At 30.8% G+C, this 19,285-nt stretch overlaps 3 protein-coding genes and 1 pseudogene across 4 annotated transcripts; 3 read left to right on the plus strand and 1 right to left on the minus strand.

Annotated features, from left to right (window-relative positions):
- Positions 1-318: 318 nt before the first annotated feature.
- LOC107926433 (SAGA-associated factor 29 homolog A-like) lies at positions 319-2,274 on the plus strand (annotated as a pseudogene).
- A 473-nt stretch (positions 2,275-2,747) lies between these two features.
- LOC107926557 (GDSL esterase/lipase At5g14450) lies at positions 2,748-5,336 on the minus strand. Its single transcript, XM_016857440.2, has 5 exons — positions 4,859-5,336; positions 4,566-4,775; positions 4,287-4,459; positions 3,244-3,517; positions 2,748-3,149 (listed from the first exon to the last, which is right to left on the minus strand). The coding sequence occupies exons 1-5, from the start codon at positions 5,094-5,096 to the stop codon at positions 2,902-2,904; spliced, it is 1,143 nt and encodes a 380-aa protein (XP_016712929.2). The 5' UTR covers positions 5,097-5,336; the 3' UTR covers positions 2,748-2,901.
- A 3,240-nt stretch (positions 5,337-8,576) lies between these two features.
- Positions 8,577-9,712, plus strand: LOC107926458 (transcription initiation factor TFIID subunit 13). Its single transcript, XM_016857306.2, has 3 exons — positions 8,577-8,786; positions 8,874-8,911; positions 9,384-9,712. The coding sequence occupies exons 1-3, from the start codon at positions 8,705-8,707 to the stop codon at positions 9,540-9,542; spliced, it is 279 nt and encodes a 92-aa protein (XP_016712795.1). The 5' UTR covers positions 8,577-8,704; the 3' UTR covers positions 9,543-9,712.
- Positions 9,713-14,083: 4,371 nt separating this feature from the next.
- On the plus strand, positions 14,084-16,631 carry LOC107926373 (E3 ubiquitin-protein ligase RGLG2). Of its 2 annotated transcripts, none has more exons than XM_016857217.2 (10): positions 14,084-14,210; positions 14,497-14,769; positions 14,844-14,928; positions 15,017-15,157; positions 15,234-15,347; positions 15,426-15,603; positions 15,677-15,782; positions 15,875-16,002; positions 16,087-16,270; positions 16,348-16,631. In XM_016857217.2, exons 2-10 carry the CDS (start codon positions 14,500-14,502, stop codon positions 16,486-16,488), a joined length of 1,347 nt encoding a protein of 448 aa, XP_016712706.1. In that variant the 5' UTR covers positions 14,084-14,210; positions 14,497-14,499; the 3' UTR covers positions 16,489-16,631. The 2 variants fall into 2 exon arrangements, with proteins under 2 accessions (XP_016712706.1, XP_016712705.1); XM_016857216.2 differs by having other exon boundaries at positions 14,115-14,210; positions 14,446-14,769.
- The last annotated feature ends 2,654 nt before the right edge of the window (positions 16,632-19,285 follow it).

Here is a 19,285-nt window from a genome sequence, read left to right on the forward strand (position 1 = left end):
TCCAAGATATAAAAAAGGCCATTGCCCTTCTTAGCCGTCCGTATTGAACAAAGGCATAAATAATATTTAAAATGCAAAGGAAAAAAGGGTTGTGGATGAGAAGCTATGCCATACATTAGTTTAAAGAGACTTGATGAGAAGCAACCCATAATTTCAATCGTTCAACATATTATCATATGATTTCGAATAAGAAAATTCCTAAAGTCCACCTTCCCACAATACCTACTTCTTTTAACAACTAATTTTAGACCTTTTTCTCATTCTAATCTAATAAAAAAAGAAAAAAGGTTTAGACTAACGTTCACGTTATTGTCATCTCGTCAGATAAAAGCTGCAAATCCTTTGAATAACTTGCTAATGCAAAACCATTTTTGGATTTAAAAGAACTCCTAACGAAAATGTTGATAGATTCAAGCTAAAGATCTGTCAGAGCGAGAAGTAGTGTATGTCCGTTATCTCTAATAAAGTCTTCTACCACTTTCTTTGTATTTAGTGATGAACTTTCTGGTTTGATTCTCATTACTGTATTCTCTTGTTCTTGAATTCCTGATGTTTTGTCATCGATACTGGATTTCCTATTCCTTAGTAAGTAAACTCGACACTTTCCTGCCATCCTGGCACCGGAGCACCAGCACAACAACGAAGAAAAATGGGTGCGTGTTATCCACCACTTCTGTTCGTTTTAGTTATGTCGTAATCAAAGAGTATGTTAAGACTAATTTTCTGCGGTTTGATTTTCTCCCTGAAACATGGAATTGCTTGGCTGATTACTAAAGAGTTTCTCAAGTTGATATGACTGTACAAATTTCTATCATGATTGTTAAAATCAATTAAAGACTCGGCAATTAGTTGAAGCGATCAATTGTCTATAATCTTTCTCTTGTTTCAAAGCTAGAAGATTGAATATATGACATACGTCAAAACGAAAAAGTCAATTTCATCTCTAGATTTCACATACTAGAATGAGGGTATCTGAACTTCCTGTTTATGTCGCTGACATCAAATATTGCAGATGGTAGGAAGCAGAAAAGGAGAAGAATGAAATCTGATTCAGATATCTCTCGCCCTTCTCCTATGCAGTCATATTGACGCTTGTGTTAGTTTCAAAGATAAACAGGTAAGCTTGTAGTGCATAGTCGTCCGTGTAGCTCTATCACAATCTTTGATATTTTTTCGTAGACCCAATTTACCTTTGCTTTTGTACTCAGGTAGCTGCGAGAGTCACCTCGGACGCCAAGATGGATGAGTGGTTTGTCGTAAAAGTGATCAATTTTGATGAGAAAACAAAAAAGTAAGTACAGTTCATATAGGATGTTTCGTTTCGGCTCGTACGAAAATCCCATCCAGGGTCTTCTTTATTCTTGTTTTTAAGCTGAATCTCCATATGCAGATTCGAAGTACTCGATGAGGAAGCAGGTGATGATGAAGAGGGCGGTGTCCAGAAGTAAGCTTTTCATACTTTGTTCTTTATCATGCTTATATTGGCCGGTCCGGAGGACTCTATCGTGGTTTAACTGTAATTACGAGAATACCTATATCGATGGCTCAATTTCTTTTATGTAGTCAGTCTTAAGAATCAAAGCTTTTATTTTTCGATTATTTGCATAGCTGAAGTTGATCTTGAAGATGTCATTCTTTTTTCCGGTTATTGCGATTCCAGGACGTACAAGCTGTCTGCATCTTGCATCATACCATTCCCGGAACGTAACGATCCTTCCGGTACTCAAGAATTCCCTGCGGGGAGAAATGTTTTGGCTGTTTATCCGGAAACAACTGCACTTTATAAAGCAACTGTCATTAGTACACCTCGAAAGGTGACTATTCTGGTCACCACCTTCATCATTCAGTACGCAATATATACGTTTCGATCATTTCCTCTCCTTAATAAACTGACTAACAATCTTCTTTGTGCATATTTGCGGGGGAACTCTCCACCAGAGGAAATCCGATGAGTAAGTAACATTCTCCATGGCCTTTTATTTAGAAGAACCCGGAATTGTTTTACCTGTTGTGTGTCACTGAAATGCATGATACCCTTTTCCAATCGTCTGTAGGTATCTATTGGAATTCGATGACGGAGCTTTGCCGCAAAGGACGGTACCGTTTCACAAGGTGGTTCCATTGCCAGAATGGCATAGGCAATGAGATTTGTGTATAAAAATGCGTCTTAATTCAGAATTTGGCGTTTTAAACATGTGAATCTGAACCCTGATTATCATGTATTGGCTTAGCATTGAAAGATTGACAATCTGATATCCATTTTTGTTACTTAAAGCTCTGTATTGTTTCTTCGTTAGTATGTTAGTATGTTAGGGTAGCCATTGCATTCGATTCCACTTGAAGATGCTCGTGTCGGACATATAACCAAAAAATATACAGAAACAAATTAGGTAAAAGTACTATGAAAACTCCTGTGTTAAAAGTTGAATTACACTTTACTTATTTTACTCAAAAAATAAATTAATTAATCTATATACATTAAATCAAGAAGTAAATTAATTTTTTTGTTAAAAATTAATATGAGACACACATAGTTTGATAATTCCGTTAGTCATGCTAACTTTAAGGGTAAAAATAAATAAAATTTTTAACAAAAAAAATTAGTTTATTTTTCTTTTAAAATACAAGGATTAATTTACCTATTTTTGAGTAAATAGGGTGAAATTCAATCTGATTCATAGTAATTGTCTATCGGTGAAGTTATATGAAAAATGAAGGAACTCATTTGCAAATGATGACATTCCACGTAAGCTTCAATAGTTTCTATTGGTCCCCAACAGTATTAAAACTTCTCATTAAGGTCTTTTTAATATGACATTTGAGATCATTCTGCACGTAACAGATCTTTCGATACACCAAAATGGCGATTTCAATACATTTGAGATCAAAAGACTCTTTTACTTACTGCTTATGACATGCTTGAGTAATAAGAATTGCAGGGTCTGATAATGAGCCATTGAGTGTACGATCTGCAACATATTGATTTGCAGCCTGAGTGTAATGAACTCCATCCCAGCTTACAAACATAGACGGGTTTTTGCACGAAGCTCCAAATACTTCGGTTTTGTTGATGATTGCTTTGTTCCCACACCATACATGATCGTAGTTCACGTGATATCCGCAACAGGGCTTTAATGGATCCGCCATTCCTGTAAAAAATAAGCACAAACTGATAAATAAAGTTACCCTTGCATAGCATGGAGATTAAGGGTCAGACATGATGGTGATGACGATGATGATTACCTAGATTCTTAGCATTGCCAATCATTGCAATCTTAGCGGTATAGACGTCTACAAGAGTAATCGAAGCTTCTGGGAGCTCGGTTCTTAACTTGATTACTCTGTCCTTAAGCTGTCTATTGAATTCCATGGCCATTTCATTTTGTTTCTTGACACAACCGTACTGATCAACATAACCAGGTTCGGGATTAAGAATGTAGAAAAAGTTAACCGGCAAGCAACCGATCGGACCCGTGTTGTGTATCCAGAAACTCCTCCCTCGTTGCTCATACAGATGCTGGATTTTAACATACTGATAAGTTAGATTTTGTTCCTTATCACAAGTATGGACTAAAAAGTTGCAATTACTTATGAAAGTTCTAAGAAGACTGTTATTTGCACATATTTGATCAAAGAAAGCCATTGACACACAGATATTAGACTATCAACCGTAAAAGTATCATGAAAATCATTATACTAAGAGTCAGATTGTGTTTTACCTTTTTTTTCAAAAAATGAGTAAATTAGTCTCTACACATTAGAGCAAAGAGCAAACTAATCCTTTTATGTTAAAAATTTCATTCATTTTTACCATTAAAAACTAGCATAGCTGACGGAATATGCTTCATGTCGGCGTATACAGACTAGTTTTTAACGGTAAAAATGGATGAAATTTTTAATAAAATAACCAATTTGCTCTTTTATCTAAGATACAAAAATTAATTTACTCATTTTTTAATAGAGAAGATAAAATGTAATCTGTCTCCTAATACAAGGGCCTTCATAGTACTTTTACTACTTTTACTGACAATCAACATGTTATTCAAAAAGACTACTATTTGCACATATTTGATGAGGCAAAGTGTTAGAAAGCCATTGCCACACGCATATTAGACATTGCTAAAGATGTCAAACACAGGCAATTTTAAAACTAGAAGTTATGTTACTCGTACTTGGGTGTGTATCCTATTTGTTCATTTTTCTCTAAGGCTTCTCACTATATTTGCATGAATATCCTCGAAAAAGGGAAAAGTCAGAGCAGCATAGACTCGAAGAACGAAACATACATGGACAGCTGATGCTAACTGGTTTATGATATCTGGGATGGAAGCACGCAGTTGATCAAAGCTCAATTTCCTAAACCCAACAGAAAGATCATTTTGGCCAATGTCAAAGGTGTAAAGCGCCTTTGAAAAGTCCTCAGGTCTTGGAAGTTTATCTTTTTCAGAAGGATCTTTAGCTAATAATTACCAAAAAAACAAAAAAGGGGTTAAAATAATGTCCAAAGATCAAATTATTAACTTCATATAAACATATTATCAAACAGATAACATGAAAAATCTAACCTTGATTATACATTTCAGTAGCCCTTGCCTTGAACTGTTCGAATTGTATAATCTGCATATCTAAACCAAATGGACTTATCCCATATTCATAAATGGTTTCATTCGGTCTTCTTATGGTTGATCCACCAGTAGCGAAATTTGCTCCATGCCTGAAATTTGCTCCCAAGGAATTCAAATATGCATGAAGATATGGCAACTTAAGTCTCTCAGCTGCCACAAGAAGAAGAAAACAGCAATCAATAAAATAAAAGTTCACTGTGAACTGTGAACTGTGTTTTTTTCAGCTTTTTTACCTATGAAGTCAATGATGAGGCGACCATCAGAGTCTCTACCAGATGGTTTGTGAAAATAGGGCACACCATATGGAGCTCTAATGGGTTCAAAAGCAGCTGAAATCCCACCAGTGTCTGAGTTTGAGTCACCAAAGTTGTAAATAGCAGGGAATTGACATGGTGGTAAATTAGCACCATTTACACTCAAAACCCACCAAGAAACTAAAACCCCAGAAATTAAAACTCCCCAAAACTCCATTTTTTTCTCTGCTACTTTAGCTCATTTCTAGGAACTTCTTTTATATATGTATATGAAAAGCTATTTCACTTTTTACTACTTTCCCTTTTTTAATGTATTGGACAGTAATCTCAGTGTAGAAACTTATCCACCAGCCTCACCATCTACCCTTTTTAATGATATCCAGCCAAGTGTGGCCTAGAATCAAGCCTGCCAGACTGACAGAGTAATCTTTTATGTCTCTTTTATGTCAAGGATTGCAGCATACTGTATGGAGCATGGACCATGTGCTTTTTCATAGTTAAAACTCGTTTTGTACTGAGAGCTATGCACCGTTTGATGGGGGATTGTGTGGTGCTGATGAAGTGTTTTTACTGTCTTAGATTGCAAGTGATTATTACAGGTGGAAGTAACTCTACTTTAGAGGTTGATCAAATTAATCCACTTACTGTTGAAAAGAATGTTAAATTATTTTATAACTTCCTATATTCCTCATCAATTTATATATAGAGACTAATTTAATCCTATCCTATAATATAACTTGTTCATCATAGTAACAAGCTTCTTGTCGGTGCTAGGGAAAAGGGAGAAAAGAATAGTGTGGAAAAAAGGGTAGTATTTTCTTGGGTCTAGAAAATGGGATACATCATCCATGTGCGTATTCACTAACCCACCAATTTCTAAGCTAAACTACAAATCAGGTGCCAAATCTCAAAATATTTATTTTATTTCTTTTGAAATCTTATGCTCTTCTTTCTAAAAACCAAAACATCTCTTAATGATCCAAATGGGAATATTCTTAATTTACTCTATTTTTGGACTTTCTTCAACCTAATTATATTACTTTGTGGTGTTTTAAAAGGTATGAAAAAAATAAAAGTAGAAAGGAGCTATTTATCATCAGTGGTGGAATTAGAAAGAAAAAATTTGAGTCGGAATTAAATTGTACATTTTTACGATAGTAAGAATATAATTTTATCATTTTAATATTCTATATCTTTATAATTTTTAAAGAATTAAATCAAATTTTTATTATTTTTGAGGGCTAAAGTACAATTTTATCATTACTAATTTAAATTTTTATAAATTATAAAGGGCTTAAATATAAAATTTTCCATTTGAGGCCCTAGCTCAGCCATTGTTTATCACTTAAAAGGGGAATATTTTTGTTTTATTTACTTTAATATTTTATTATCCTGTAAAACTTTACATTTAAATTTTAATTTTTTTTAAAAATTAAGGATGAAATGAGAAAAAAAAATTAAAATCTATATATATTTATCAAATAATCTAAATATATTTTGTAATTAATTTTAAATAATATATCAAATAATTTTATAACTTAAATTTTCAGCATTTAATTTCTGCTACTTGAGAGTTGGTTATTTGAAGGCATAAAGTGGAAATCATTTACAACTTACGAAGATGATGAAGCCACGATGCTGAAATTAGATTAATGAAGGGTAAAATGGGGGTTTCATTACTCTAGATTCTGCCCTATAAATAGGTGACCTCTACTGATTGTCATAGAAATTAAACGAAGTTAGATTTTATTGTGATTGGATCTAATCTTTCTATTGTTGATTTTCTCATTGCTTGCTTGTGATCTCAGTTTGCCATGCGAAACCTTTATAGAGATAACAATTTTTCGAAATCGATAGCGAGATAAAAAGAGAGACATCAAGTGTAAAACTTGAAAAATCAAAATCGTGTTAAGGTATGTACAAGACATTGTTTTCAAACCTATAAAGCCTACTTTAAGCTGTAACACAATCCAAATGACCAGGATGAGGTTGAGCTGTAATAATGCATTCAAGATAATAACTTCAGCTTAACCATCAAAATCAAACTCTAGACATGGGCACTAGTATACAATTGATGAATACAAGAAAAAAGAATATAAAAATGTATCAAAAACAAATATCAATATGATATAAATGCGTATATTATTAATATTTTAATCCAGTGATGTTTTCTTCCAAAATTGAGTTTTTATAAAGAAATATTTCTTAGTGGGAGTCCTTCGCCCATGAGGAGACGGGAGTCCATTCCGCGAAGGAATCTATTAAGTTGACAAATGTCAAACTAGTAACATCCAAGACAAATTATTAGAGGAAGACCATCCAAAAATGATAGACGTAGAAAACTTAATCTCAATTATCACTCAAGATAAATATGAACTCGGCACTCTTGAATGTTAAATTTCTTAAAATTATTGAATTATCACTTCATCTGTGAATTTGACGTTTAATGTACTTTTCAGAAATTGGTGAAATCCTCCTAAAATGTCTACAGCCCTCAAGAGCAGGGACTGAATGTTGTTAAGCTAGAATGGTGTCTATCGAAACTAAAAAAATTTGTTCTAAGTTCATAAAACAGTAAATAGTAAAAATAAATAAATATTGATTCGAATATGGGTAAATTCTTAAAAATACGTGGTGTGATCCAAATTCACCTTAAATTTACAAACATTTTAAATATTTATCAAATAGATTATTAAAACATATAACTTGAAACATGTTCTAAAAATTTGATGTAAATATCTCCTAACCTTCTCACAAGTGGAAAAGATAATGGATGATAAGGGATTTACCTAATAAATGGCATTAGTATCCAGGCCGAAGTTCAACTGTTGTGATTTTTAATCCGTCTCATTGTCAAAAGGCCCAGTATAGGAATGCCAACATTTTGGACCTCTAGTTGTTTGTGTCGACACGAGCGATGTCCTCCAACAATGGCAGATAGTAAGCAATCACCGATGATGCACAGTATGTATGCTTTAACATATTTTTCAAACTCTTCGTTGTTGACATCGCTTGCTGGTGGATGCTCGACTTGTCAACTTTACTCAATTGCCTTTTAAATATCTCTTGTTGTCGAGGTTACGACCGAGTAACCTCTTCATCTTTGGCTCAATCTCAAATTCAACCACCCTACAATGGTTCCTTCAATTTGAAAGCCTATGATTATCGTTGCATCTTCTAAAGTTATTCTTGCTTTGTCACGGGAACTAGAAAGTAAGAGTCTCTAATCTCTACCTTTCTACTGATGCCATGAGCAACAATGGTCGCAACGGAATATGAGGCATTGAAGCCACCTTCAAAAAAAACTCTCTATATGTAGATATTTTGTAAGTTAATCGTGCTCATTCGACATCCGATGATTTATATTAGTTCAATTCTGGAAGTTTCGTTTTAAATTTATGAATAGTGCATGGATTAAATTTTAAATAATTTTAATAGTGTTAATAGATGGATCTAAATTTTAAAATCTAAAGTAGAAAAATTAAATACTTGAAAAATATATATAAAAGACAAATTTTAAATTTCCGAAAAGTATAAAAATCACGACATGTTTTAACCAATTCAATATGATTCAAGCAGGCCGAACACCAACACATCATAAGGGCATTGGTGAGCCCAAGCTTGGCCCATCAAAATACCCATCTTTACAAATACCAGAATTCTCTTCCTTTTTGTGCCATTCCCCCCTCTTCAAGAGTCAGGTAAATCAATTACTTTTTCTAACCCTTTTAAGATTATTTTAATGATGGGTTTCCTGATTGACATTTTTTATTGGGACTTGTTTGTTTCCTACGATTCTGTGAAAAAGTAGAGAGGATAAAAAAAATGAGTCACCCATCAACAGGGCCCTCTTCACAACCTTCAGAGACTTCTTTCAAGCGCAAAAGAGGGGTTTTTCAGAAAGATTGTAACCCAACCTTTTATATTCCCAATTCTCTGAGTTTCTTTTTTCCTGCAAATTTTTAATGATTTACATTGTTTTTCTCATTTACAGTGCAGCATATGATGTATGGTTTTGGAGATGATCCCAATGTAAGTATAATTCCTCAGAAATTTTGAATACTGCCCTTTTCATTACTTTCTATTTTTCGTTTCAGTTTATGGATTATGATTGAAATCTCAATGAAAATGAGAGCCGAACCGATCAAATTAGTCCCTCTATTATTAAATGTATCAATTTAATCCTTGTACTATTAAAAAAATAAAATAAGATCATTTTAAAATAGAGTTAGCAATTTTTATGATTATGTAAATGAAATTTTTTATTTGGACTTTAACTATTATTAAAATAATAATTTTTCAGGATATTTTTTATCTTGTAAATGTTATTTAGACTTATTTGATTCTTTTTAATAGTATAAGAACTAAATTGATTTATTTAATAATAGAATGTCTAATTTGATCCAGTCCTAACACCCCATAATACAGGAACTTCCCAGGTACTTTCACCCATTCTTTTATGTTGGAATGTTGTTTTTCATACTTGTATGTTCATCTTTATCAGATACTGGCTTTTTTAGGGAGCTCAATTGATCACTTAACCTTAGCCTATGTTACTTGGATTCGGGTTTCATTTTTTTGGTACTTTCCCATATATTTGGAGGATTTTTTGAGGGTTACAACTCGATACCTTGCCGGAAATGAGTACTTAAAAGAAAAATAAAGAGTCAGAACAACATGGATCTTAGCGGTAATCAATTTCTTCCCGTGTTACTGCAATGAATTACAACTTATTTCACTTGAAGTGTAGAGGTTGTGTATCCATGTAATGTGATCGATGAGTTCGTATATCGTTCGTTGGCGTTGCATATGGCCGTTTCGTACCTTTTGGTAGACTCTTTTCTACTCTTATTTTTTTCAGTCTATTTTCGTTCCAACCGTCATCACAACGAGTGTTAAACAAAGTTGATTTATCATATCAATAGACAATCAAAGTGGGAAAAGTGATATACTTTATAGACTAAAGTTTGCATTAAACCTATTTAATATAAAAACTATAAATGATATAAAATTCTATTCCTAATGAATATTAGAGTCCTAAAGTTATCAAACTTGTTTATGGACATCCACTTATAATAAATATATTGGTAAACTACATTGATGATCATTCAACTATTAGTAAATTTACACTTTTGTCACATAATTATGAAAAATTACAATTTTAATCACTCAACTATTTGAAAATGGTCAATAAAGTCACTTCTCATTAACTTGCTAATAGAAGTCAACGTAGGTCATTAAATCACTATTCTTCAAGTACATCATTAGCCATCCAATTATTGGTAAATTTTCGTTGTGATCACCCAAATATATAAAGTTACAAAATGATCAGTAATGTTATCGATTTATAACATTTTGATCACTCATCTGTTAACTCAATAAAGAACTGATGACATGACACTTTAACTCTATGACTTAATAGCTAATTTGGTCTTTGAACTATAACTAAAATATCAATTTGGATCTTTTAAATTTTTTAAAGTTAAATCCAAAAAAATCTAAAAATATCACAAATTCTTAAAAATATGAAAATTCAAATTTTACTTTATGAAATTCTGGAAATATTTTTTTAAAAAAATTTATAAGTATATGAAAATTTCTTGAAATTTTAAAATTTTGCCTAATTTTCCACATTGACAAGTTAATAGAGGAGTGACTTAAATGATCAATTTCAAGTATTTGACTAATTAAATTGTAATATTTCATAATTAAGTGATTAAAGTGTAAACTTGATGATAATTGAGTGACCAAAAGCGTAATTTACCCTAAATATATTTGAAATATTGTAGTTTCTAGAATTACTTGAAAGTATATAAACTATTTGACGTGCATGGCTGGCTGCGCAATGGAAAGTCAAATTTTGGTACATTGCATATGCTACATAGTGTGGGGAAATTGTGTTAGGGTTTCTAGACTTTGGGCTATCAGTATGACAAAGGTTAATTTTGTTATTCAAAGTTTTTGTTTGGTCTTCTTTTATAGAAGCTTCTATCAATTGAAATATATATATGTAAGGTATTCAGAACTAGATCAATAGTTAAATCAGTCAGTTTATTGGTTCTCAATTTGATCAATTTGTCGTTAAATTGAATAAATTATTAAAATATCTCAGTTCAACTCCTAATTTTACCGATTTGTAGAATAACTGGTCTAAGCCCTTATTCTATACTGATTCCCCGATCAATTCCCTATCCAATTGACGTGTCTGATATGATTTTGGAAAAAAAAAATTTTAAATTTTTTTAATAGGTATTAATAATTTCTTAATATGGAAAATACGAAAATTTAGGATAAAAGGAATGGCAAATATGTATCATGAAGCATTCCATCGTTGAAAATTCCAAAAACAACGTGAAAGGAGTCTTGTGTAAAACAGTTGAAATGGGGCATCTAAAAGTCAAAGTTTATTGGTATGAAAATGAATAAATGTAGTTAAGTTGACAACTTATCAAATGGAATGTTATTTATCATATATAATATTTGGTACTTGTATTTTAGTGAAATTCTTAATTTGGTCCTTTTATTTTTTTTTTCGATTACTTCAAGGGTAAAGTTAGATTTTTTTCTAGGAACCAAGCTTAAGTTATATATTTTTTATAAGAATTAAACTGCAATTTCACTATTTTATTGACTTATATCTTTATAGTTTTTTAGGAGGAGTAAATCAAAATTTTATTATTTTAAGAGGGGATAAATATAATTTTACCATGTATTAACTTCTAAGATTATAGTTTGTTTTGAATCACTTTATTTTTTTTATTATAGTTTCTTTTGAAGAACTATAATTATTATTATTTATAATAATAAATATTATTTAATATTAAATAAACAATAATTTAAGCTTAAAAGTTGCGTCTCGCAAAATAACACCTAAACAAAAAAAAAATTCGGATCATGGCTCGACCCATCAACAAAGTCTATTGTTCATCTTAGAAATAATATAATTTTTGGATTCTAAACTTAACAACTAGATTTACTTTGATATCTATATTTTTTTTATCCACTTTGGCACTTGGACGTAAAACTAAGTACACATTAATTCTTAAAATTAAAAAATATAAAAGTTTGATAATGTAACACTATGACATTGTGTCATATCATCACTTGAAATTTTAAAAATTTATATAATTTTTTAGGTGATGGTGCAATATAGTCTCAAAGCATCACATTTAGTGTTTTAATTATCGGACTAGTAGTTGAACAACTCAAACCACCTATTTTTGTTTTAACCAGCTTGTTCAGTTTAACAGTCAAGCTGACAATAGTTAGATAAATAATTCAAATTTATAAAAATCTAAAAAAAAAATGAAACCGATTCAACACATTCAACAATCCATTTTTGTCCTAATTTTTTACTTTTAACAATTTCAAGTAGTTTTGGAGTCTAACAATTCAACCCATTTGCTTAGACTGTTATATCAACTAGTTCTCGGTCCATTCAATCAAGTTCCTATTATTGCAACACTGGTCACATCATTAAATCTTAATAGAATTCAATTTAATGACCAAAATGGATCTAGCTGTCAAGTTCAAAAATCAAAGTGGACCAAAAAAAATACCAATGTACCAAAGTAGACCTAATTACAAAATTTAGGACCAAAAATTATTTCCAAAACCCTAAACCCCTTTTATCTTATAACAAAATCATTATAAACATTTGTTTGCAACGCTTAACGCACTTAGCCTTTTGACCTAAACAAATAAAAGGCCAATTAAGCTACTCTAATGTTTCTAGCTTCTCTTCATCAACCTCAAATGCCTTCCTTGCTTGCTTCAGTTCCTCTTGCATTGACAGCAATTTCGTACACCGATTTAGTTTCGACATGTCCAGCAGATTCAAATTGATTTTCAATAAAAAACCAAAGGACAAACAACCAATTCCAGGAACATACTCAGATTATAGTTCCATACGTATTCGAATTAAGAGTTTACCTTGCGAATTAGAAACAGAAAATCCTCAACCGATAACTTTCCTCTCTTTGATCCGATATCTTGAGCTTTATGCGCCTTTGAGCGAGTAAAACACCGACATGTTACCAACAATGGCATCTCATTAACCAAAGATATAAATCAGTAAACAGAAACTTACCAGATCTGTTACATACTCCATGACAATGTCTTCGACAAGGGTCACAGTCTCGGGAAGTGGCTGAAAATGCAAGAAATGGAGTTCAAAATTATGATCAAATACATATAACAATCATATTTCCAGAAAATTATACACGAACAAAGTGTCGTTTTCATTACTTCAGTGAACAAAAGCAGACAACGGTAGGCACGTTATGCACCTTTCTCACAATGAAGCATCCATAACATGAGATTTCAAACTTTATATGCCGGTATCGAGCAACTCATTTGAATTCGTGATGGAAGAACATTTAGTAATGTTTAATAATAAAAAAATTCACAATTTTAATACTTTTTTAAAATTTTTATTTTTATTTTTATTTTTGTAATTATGGAGAAAGATATATCTATCTTAGAATAAATTTTAAGATAAAAAATTTATATTAACTATTAAAGGAAATAAATACAATAATAATATTTTATCAACTATTCCAATATCCCCTGTCCCGACATCTTTTGAAGTTGATGAAAACAATAATTGAAAGAAGGATAAGACATGATTGAGACGTGAGTTTAGCTTGCAAACATCAAAAATGTTTTTTATTTGGTTAAATTCTGCTATTAGTCCCTATACATTACAGAAGTTGTGAATTTAGTCTCTATACTTTAATTTCGTCATTTTTAGCCCCTATATTTTCAATTTTTCAAATTTCATTCCTCACCAAACGATAATTTATTAAATCCATTCAGTTTTACTATTTTCGAAATTTGTTGCGGCAAACATATTATTATATGTGTAATGCCATGTCAACATATTATTTTCACATATTACTTACTAAAAATTCAGTTAATAAATTAACAACAGTCATTCGTATCGAAATTGAAGTTTCAAAATTTGAATAGTATAAGGACTTAGAATGATGCAATTAAAGGATATGGGCCAAATCTATAATTATACGCATAGTACAGAACCAGTAACTGAATTCAACGAAGTGAATTTAAATGTTACTTTTGTGTCAAAAAGTACAAACACTAAAATTAATCTAATTAAAGTATAAAGACTAAATCCACAACTTTTACAAAGTATAAGGACTAATAACACAATTTAACCTTTGTTTTTCTTTTTGGGTTTCAATCAATAATTGATCTAAAACTTCAAAAGCAAAGTAGATACCTGTATTATCCTCCATTGAAGCTATGTAAAAAACTCAGCAACTTCCTATGATTCAATCAAAGCCATGTGAATTATTTTCTCTTTGATCCCGTAAGTCTTAAAGTTGTTTACTTTTACGCTTTAAAATCTTCAAATTTTCTTCATTTTGAGAATATACTCTTAGCTGGCATCCGTTTCTGAATTGGTCACTTGATTGTTTGGTAAAGTAGAAAATTTTGAACTTTCTTGGAAAGTCACAAATATTCCATATCCTTTTATCTCTTCATTTCTTACTAGCTGGTATATATATAGTCGTTTTGGTTTAAAGGGTATCCTTATATTTTAGCCTTACTTGTTGATCTTCACTGGTTTTCGGAATTTCTGGAAAAACTTGGAGTTGATGGGAAGTACTAATTCGAAGGAGGGAAGTTGGAGACAAAGTTCGTCGAATCGTTCCAATTCATTGTCGTCATGGGATTCGTATTTTTTCTATCCTCAGTCTTCATATGATCTAGAAAGCCCCAAGTACAGCTATGCTTCTCCGCAATATTATCCGCATTCGCAACACGAGCCGCCATATTATCCGCCTACACGAGACCATGGAAATGATAAAACGATGTTGCAGAGGAGGTATTCAAGTATTGCAGATAGCTACAACTCCTTAGATCAGGTATGTATATCTATTATATTGGTTACTTGTGTTACAAGTTAGTTATTTATTTTTTTCCCCGGTTGATTACGTAGGTAACGGAGGCTCTTGCGAATGCTGGACTCGAATCGTCGAATCTCATTGTCGGTATCGATTTCACGAAGAGCAATATGTGGACAGGTTAAGATCGATGCCTTAAAAATGCGCCGCCGCGCCGGTAATATATGTCATGCGCCATTTTACGTGCTGAATGTGACTTGTTTTGTAGGTAAAAGATCATTCAATGGCAAAAGTTTACACCATATCGGAAATTATTTGAATCCATATGAACAGGCAATATCGATCATTGGGAAAACCTTATCTGTCTTTGATGAAGATAATTTGATTCCTTGTTTCGGATTCGGTGATGGTACGGATAAATTTCGTGTTTGTTTTTCCCTTTTGAGATGCCTATTGGCTTAAATTTCGACACTATCCATTGACAGCATCAACACATGATCAAGATGTCTTCAGTTTTTATCCGGATAACCGATTTTGTAACGGATTCGAGGAAGTCTTAAGCCGATATAGAGAACTCGTGCCTCATCTACGCCTTGCAGGTTTCGGTTAATCTTCCCTTTTTCATCCCTGTTTCGAGTTACCTTCCGCAGCTAATCCGATTAGTAATTGTTACTTAGGACCTACGTCGTTTGCTCCTATCATCGAAATGGCAATGACCATTGTCGAGCAGAGCTGTGGCCAGTACCATGTGTTAGTGATAATCGCCGATGGGCAGGTAACTAAAAGTACCGATACTGGACGGGATCGGCTAAGTCCGCAAGAGCAGAAAACTATTGATGTCATAGTACAAGCAAGGTAAACATTATGGATCCTGCTTCGTTCGATTTCGTTTTTCTCATTGTCTTATATGTTGTTTTGTATATTACAGCAAGCTTCCATTGTCGATTATATTGGTTGGTGTCGGAGATGGACCGTGGGACATGATGAAAGAGTTCGACGACAACATTCCAGCTCGAGCCTTTGATAATTTCCGGGTAATTTCTGATTGCACACAAAATGTTTAACTTTCAATATCGTTCATTCTTCAGTTATTTAGCTCATTCTTGCTTCGATTCGGTTTTTCTAGTTCGTGAATTTCACGGAAATCATGTCGAAGAATACAACTCCGTCGCGCAAGGAAACGGAATTTGCACTAACTGCCTTAATGGAGATTCCATCACAGTACAAAGCTACCATTGAGCTTAACATTTTGGGGTAACAATACTTACTTCACTATCCATTTTGAACCTTTTGCAAACTCGAAGCTACGATGACGATTTCCGATTTATTTTCTGGCAGCAATAGGACAGGAAATGTACCGGATAGAGTTCCCCTACCTCTGCGTACTTACGGTGCCCCATCTTTCAACAGCTTGAAACCGTCCTGCCGTACCGGTTTCCAACCAAGCGTCCCTCCGTGTCCCGAAAGTACTAGTCTTGTCAGCCCAACACCCTCAGCTCCAATTTCCATTTATGATAGCCAGGTATGGAATTTCATATATACATGTACATGTATAACTGATGTTGAAATTTAATCCTATTTACGGTTGTTTTGGAACAGCTTTGTCCCATTTGTCTTGATAACTCGAAAGACATGGCATTTGGTTGCGGCCATCAGACATGTGAAGGATGTTCGAAAGATCTTGAGACATGTCCGATATGCCGGAGTTCGATCGGAACGAAACTGAAGCTATACTTGTGATCATATTCTTTTAGTAATTTGTTGTTGATAAGATGCAAATAGTAAATAGGTTTGATGATGTTAGATTTTCTGATATTTTGATTGAAATTTCATTTGTTTCTCATTGTTTCCCTTCTGAAATTACAATCAATTTTATTTTTCAAGCTCCACTTTTTGTCGATTGAGTCTTAGTTCGATTGGCATGAGCATTATTATCAATACAGGAGAACATAGGCTTAAGTGTATTGAAGCGCATTATCCTCCTATTTAAGGGTTGAGAATAAACTATGGGTAATTCTAAACATTATAAGAGCATATATAATCAGAACTTTTAACAAGATTGTTCAAAAAAAAAAACACCTTTTCTACTTCACTCACAAATCTATACTTCAAACTTAATATCCATTTTAGTATCTCTAGTCTGAAGTTTTTATAAGAATCTTTATTTTCATGTCGTACAAAAGTAAGATTATTACGTCACTATATTTTCATATTTCACGTCCTTTGAAGTAACACTATTCCATCATAAAACTTTGGTGAAAATGTGATGCCAGTGTCAATTGAAGTAATTGATGTATGCAAATAGATTAGACCGACAAAATCGTTTCAACATTTTGTCACTTAAAACTATAAAATGTTGAATTACATTATGAACAATGTTAACAAATTCAACAATTATTAATAACAAAGAATCCAACAAAAATAAAATTAATTTAACAAGCTAAACAATAACAAAACTTATAATTTATACAACATTAATTTTCTTAGTGCGGTGCACAGATTAATTGTATGTATTAATAAAATATATTATGATTTTTTTTAAAACTTACCACTAAATTTTAAAAGTACATTTTTATTTGTAAAATTGTCACTATATTTTACGTGAAATTAAAAATTGCCACTATTTAACATTTTAATTGATATTTATCATCGTGCTTATAAATTAAAGGTAAATTTACTGCTATACTTTAATTCTATATTAAAGCTTGTCACTTTACATTTATTTAATTGAAATTTATCTCTAAAGTTTGATTTTTTTTTTGAAATTTTTTACTCAATTTTAATTTAAAATAACTTAAAAATAATTTATTAAAATTCTTTTCTTTTTTTTTTCAATTTTATCTTAATATTTAAGATTAATAACTAAAACAATATAATGTCAAAATTATTAAAAACAGTTATTTTATAAAAAAATTACTTTATATATATTTTTATTTTTCAAATATTTATTTCATTAATTTAAAAATTCAAAGTTAATTTATTAATTGTTGATATTTTATAAGTTTATCTATTGAAATAAAATATTTCAAAGAAGTTTCATTATTAAAATTTATTTTCAAATCTTCAAAATTAATATTGAGTGATAGAATTTAATTTAAAAAAAATGAAAGTTGGCTGTAAAATTAATAAAATTTAACGTTTAGTGATAAAATTTAATAAGATAAACATTTAATTTTAAATTTACTCATATTTTAAAAAACAAAAAATGTCAATAAAAATAAAATATAATGGCGAATTTTATAGTATGATGGTGAATTTGTACTTTTAATTTTTTTTAAAAATAATATTTAAAATATTTTAGTAAAATTTTTCTTTTAAAAATTTAATAGTATTTTAAAACATATTTATTGTACCGTTGTTTTAAAATTTTTACCAAACATAATTTTTCATATTTTTAGATAATTCGGTAAAAAATAATTGTATTTTAATTATTAAATACTATGGTAATTTAAAATAGTTTTAGTAAAAAAATCATATATATTTAATATAATTACTCATCATTTATTTGAATAATAAGTAGAAATTAATCTTTCATTAACATTATCAATATTATATAAATTAGTATAGTAATATTAAAATATAACATTATTTAATTTTACATTTTAATATTATTATATTAATTTATATAATAATTGCATACCCATATATATTAATTAATTTAATGTACATTAATTTTTATTATATATACACATATTATGTGTACTAATTAATTTATATAAAATTATTATTATATATATTTGTATTATCTATTTTTTTCACATTGTGTAGATTTTTTTGGATTGTGTTTTAATTAATTTTCTTGTATTTTTATCACTTAAGAGTTTATTTATATTATTTAATTTTAGAGATAGTTAGAAATATTTAAAGAGGTTTGACAAATTATAATTATTTTAGGTTTTGATTTCTTAGTTTATTGTATTTCATTTGAATATATTTCTAAATTTATTTACATAAATATTAAAAATTATTATTATTATTATTATTATTATAAGATAAATTTATGTATAATTAATGGTTGACATCCCAAATAAAATGGGGGTGTAAAATCTAATTATTATAACTTTAAGATTATCTTCTATTAATTTTAAAAAAATGGATATATAGATAGATTGTGTTGCTATGATAAGAATACCATATGTCAAAAGCATGTCAATTGGGACACTGAGACTACACTTGATCATGCATGGGTTGGGTTGTCCAGCCCGGTCCGAAGGCTCACCCAAAAAAATGAGAAATTTTGGATAAAAATATAAGTTCGAAAAATGAGTTTGGACAAAAAATAACAAGCTTTGCCTCGAGTAAAAGTTTTTTGGCCCAGGCCAGCCGGAATAAATTAATTATTTTTTAATAAAAATTATCTTACTATTTGTTTGTTGTTCCTAGTGTTTTGGTGTTGTTTTTGCTACTTTACTTTTTTTTTGCTGATGTTTTTGTTGTTTCAGTGTTTTTTTTTGTGATTTTTTTATATTTTTTGCTACATTTTATAACGTTGTTTTGCTGTTGTTTTTAATATTATTTGGTTATTGTAGAACTTATG

Source organism: Gossypium hirsutum, chromosome D07, assembly GCF_007990345.1.
Source record: "Gossypium hirsutum isolate 1008001.06 chromosome D07, Gossypium_hirsutum_v2.1, whole genome shotgun sequence".
Taxonomy (NCBI): Eukaryota; Viridiplantae; Streptophyta; class Magnoliopsida; order Malvales; family Malvaceae; genus Gossypium; species Gossypium hirsutum.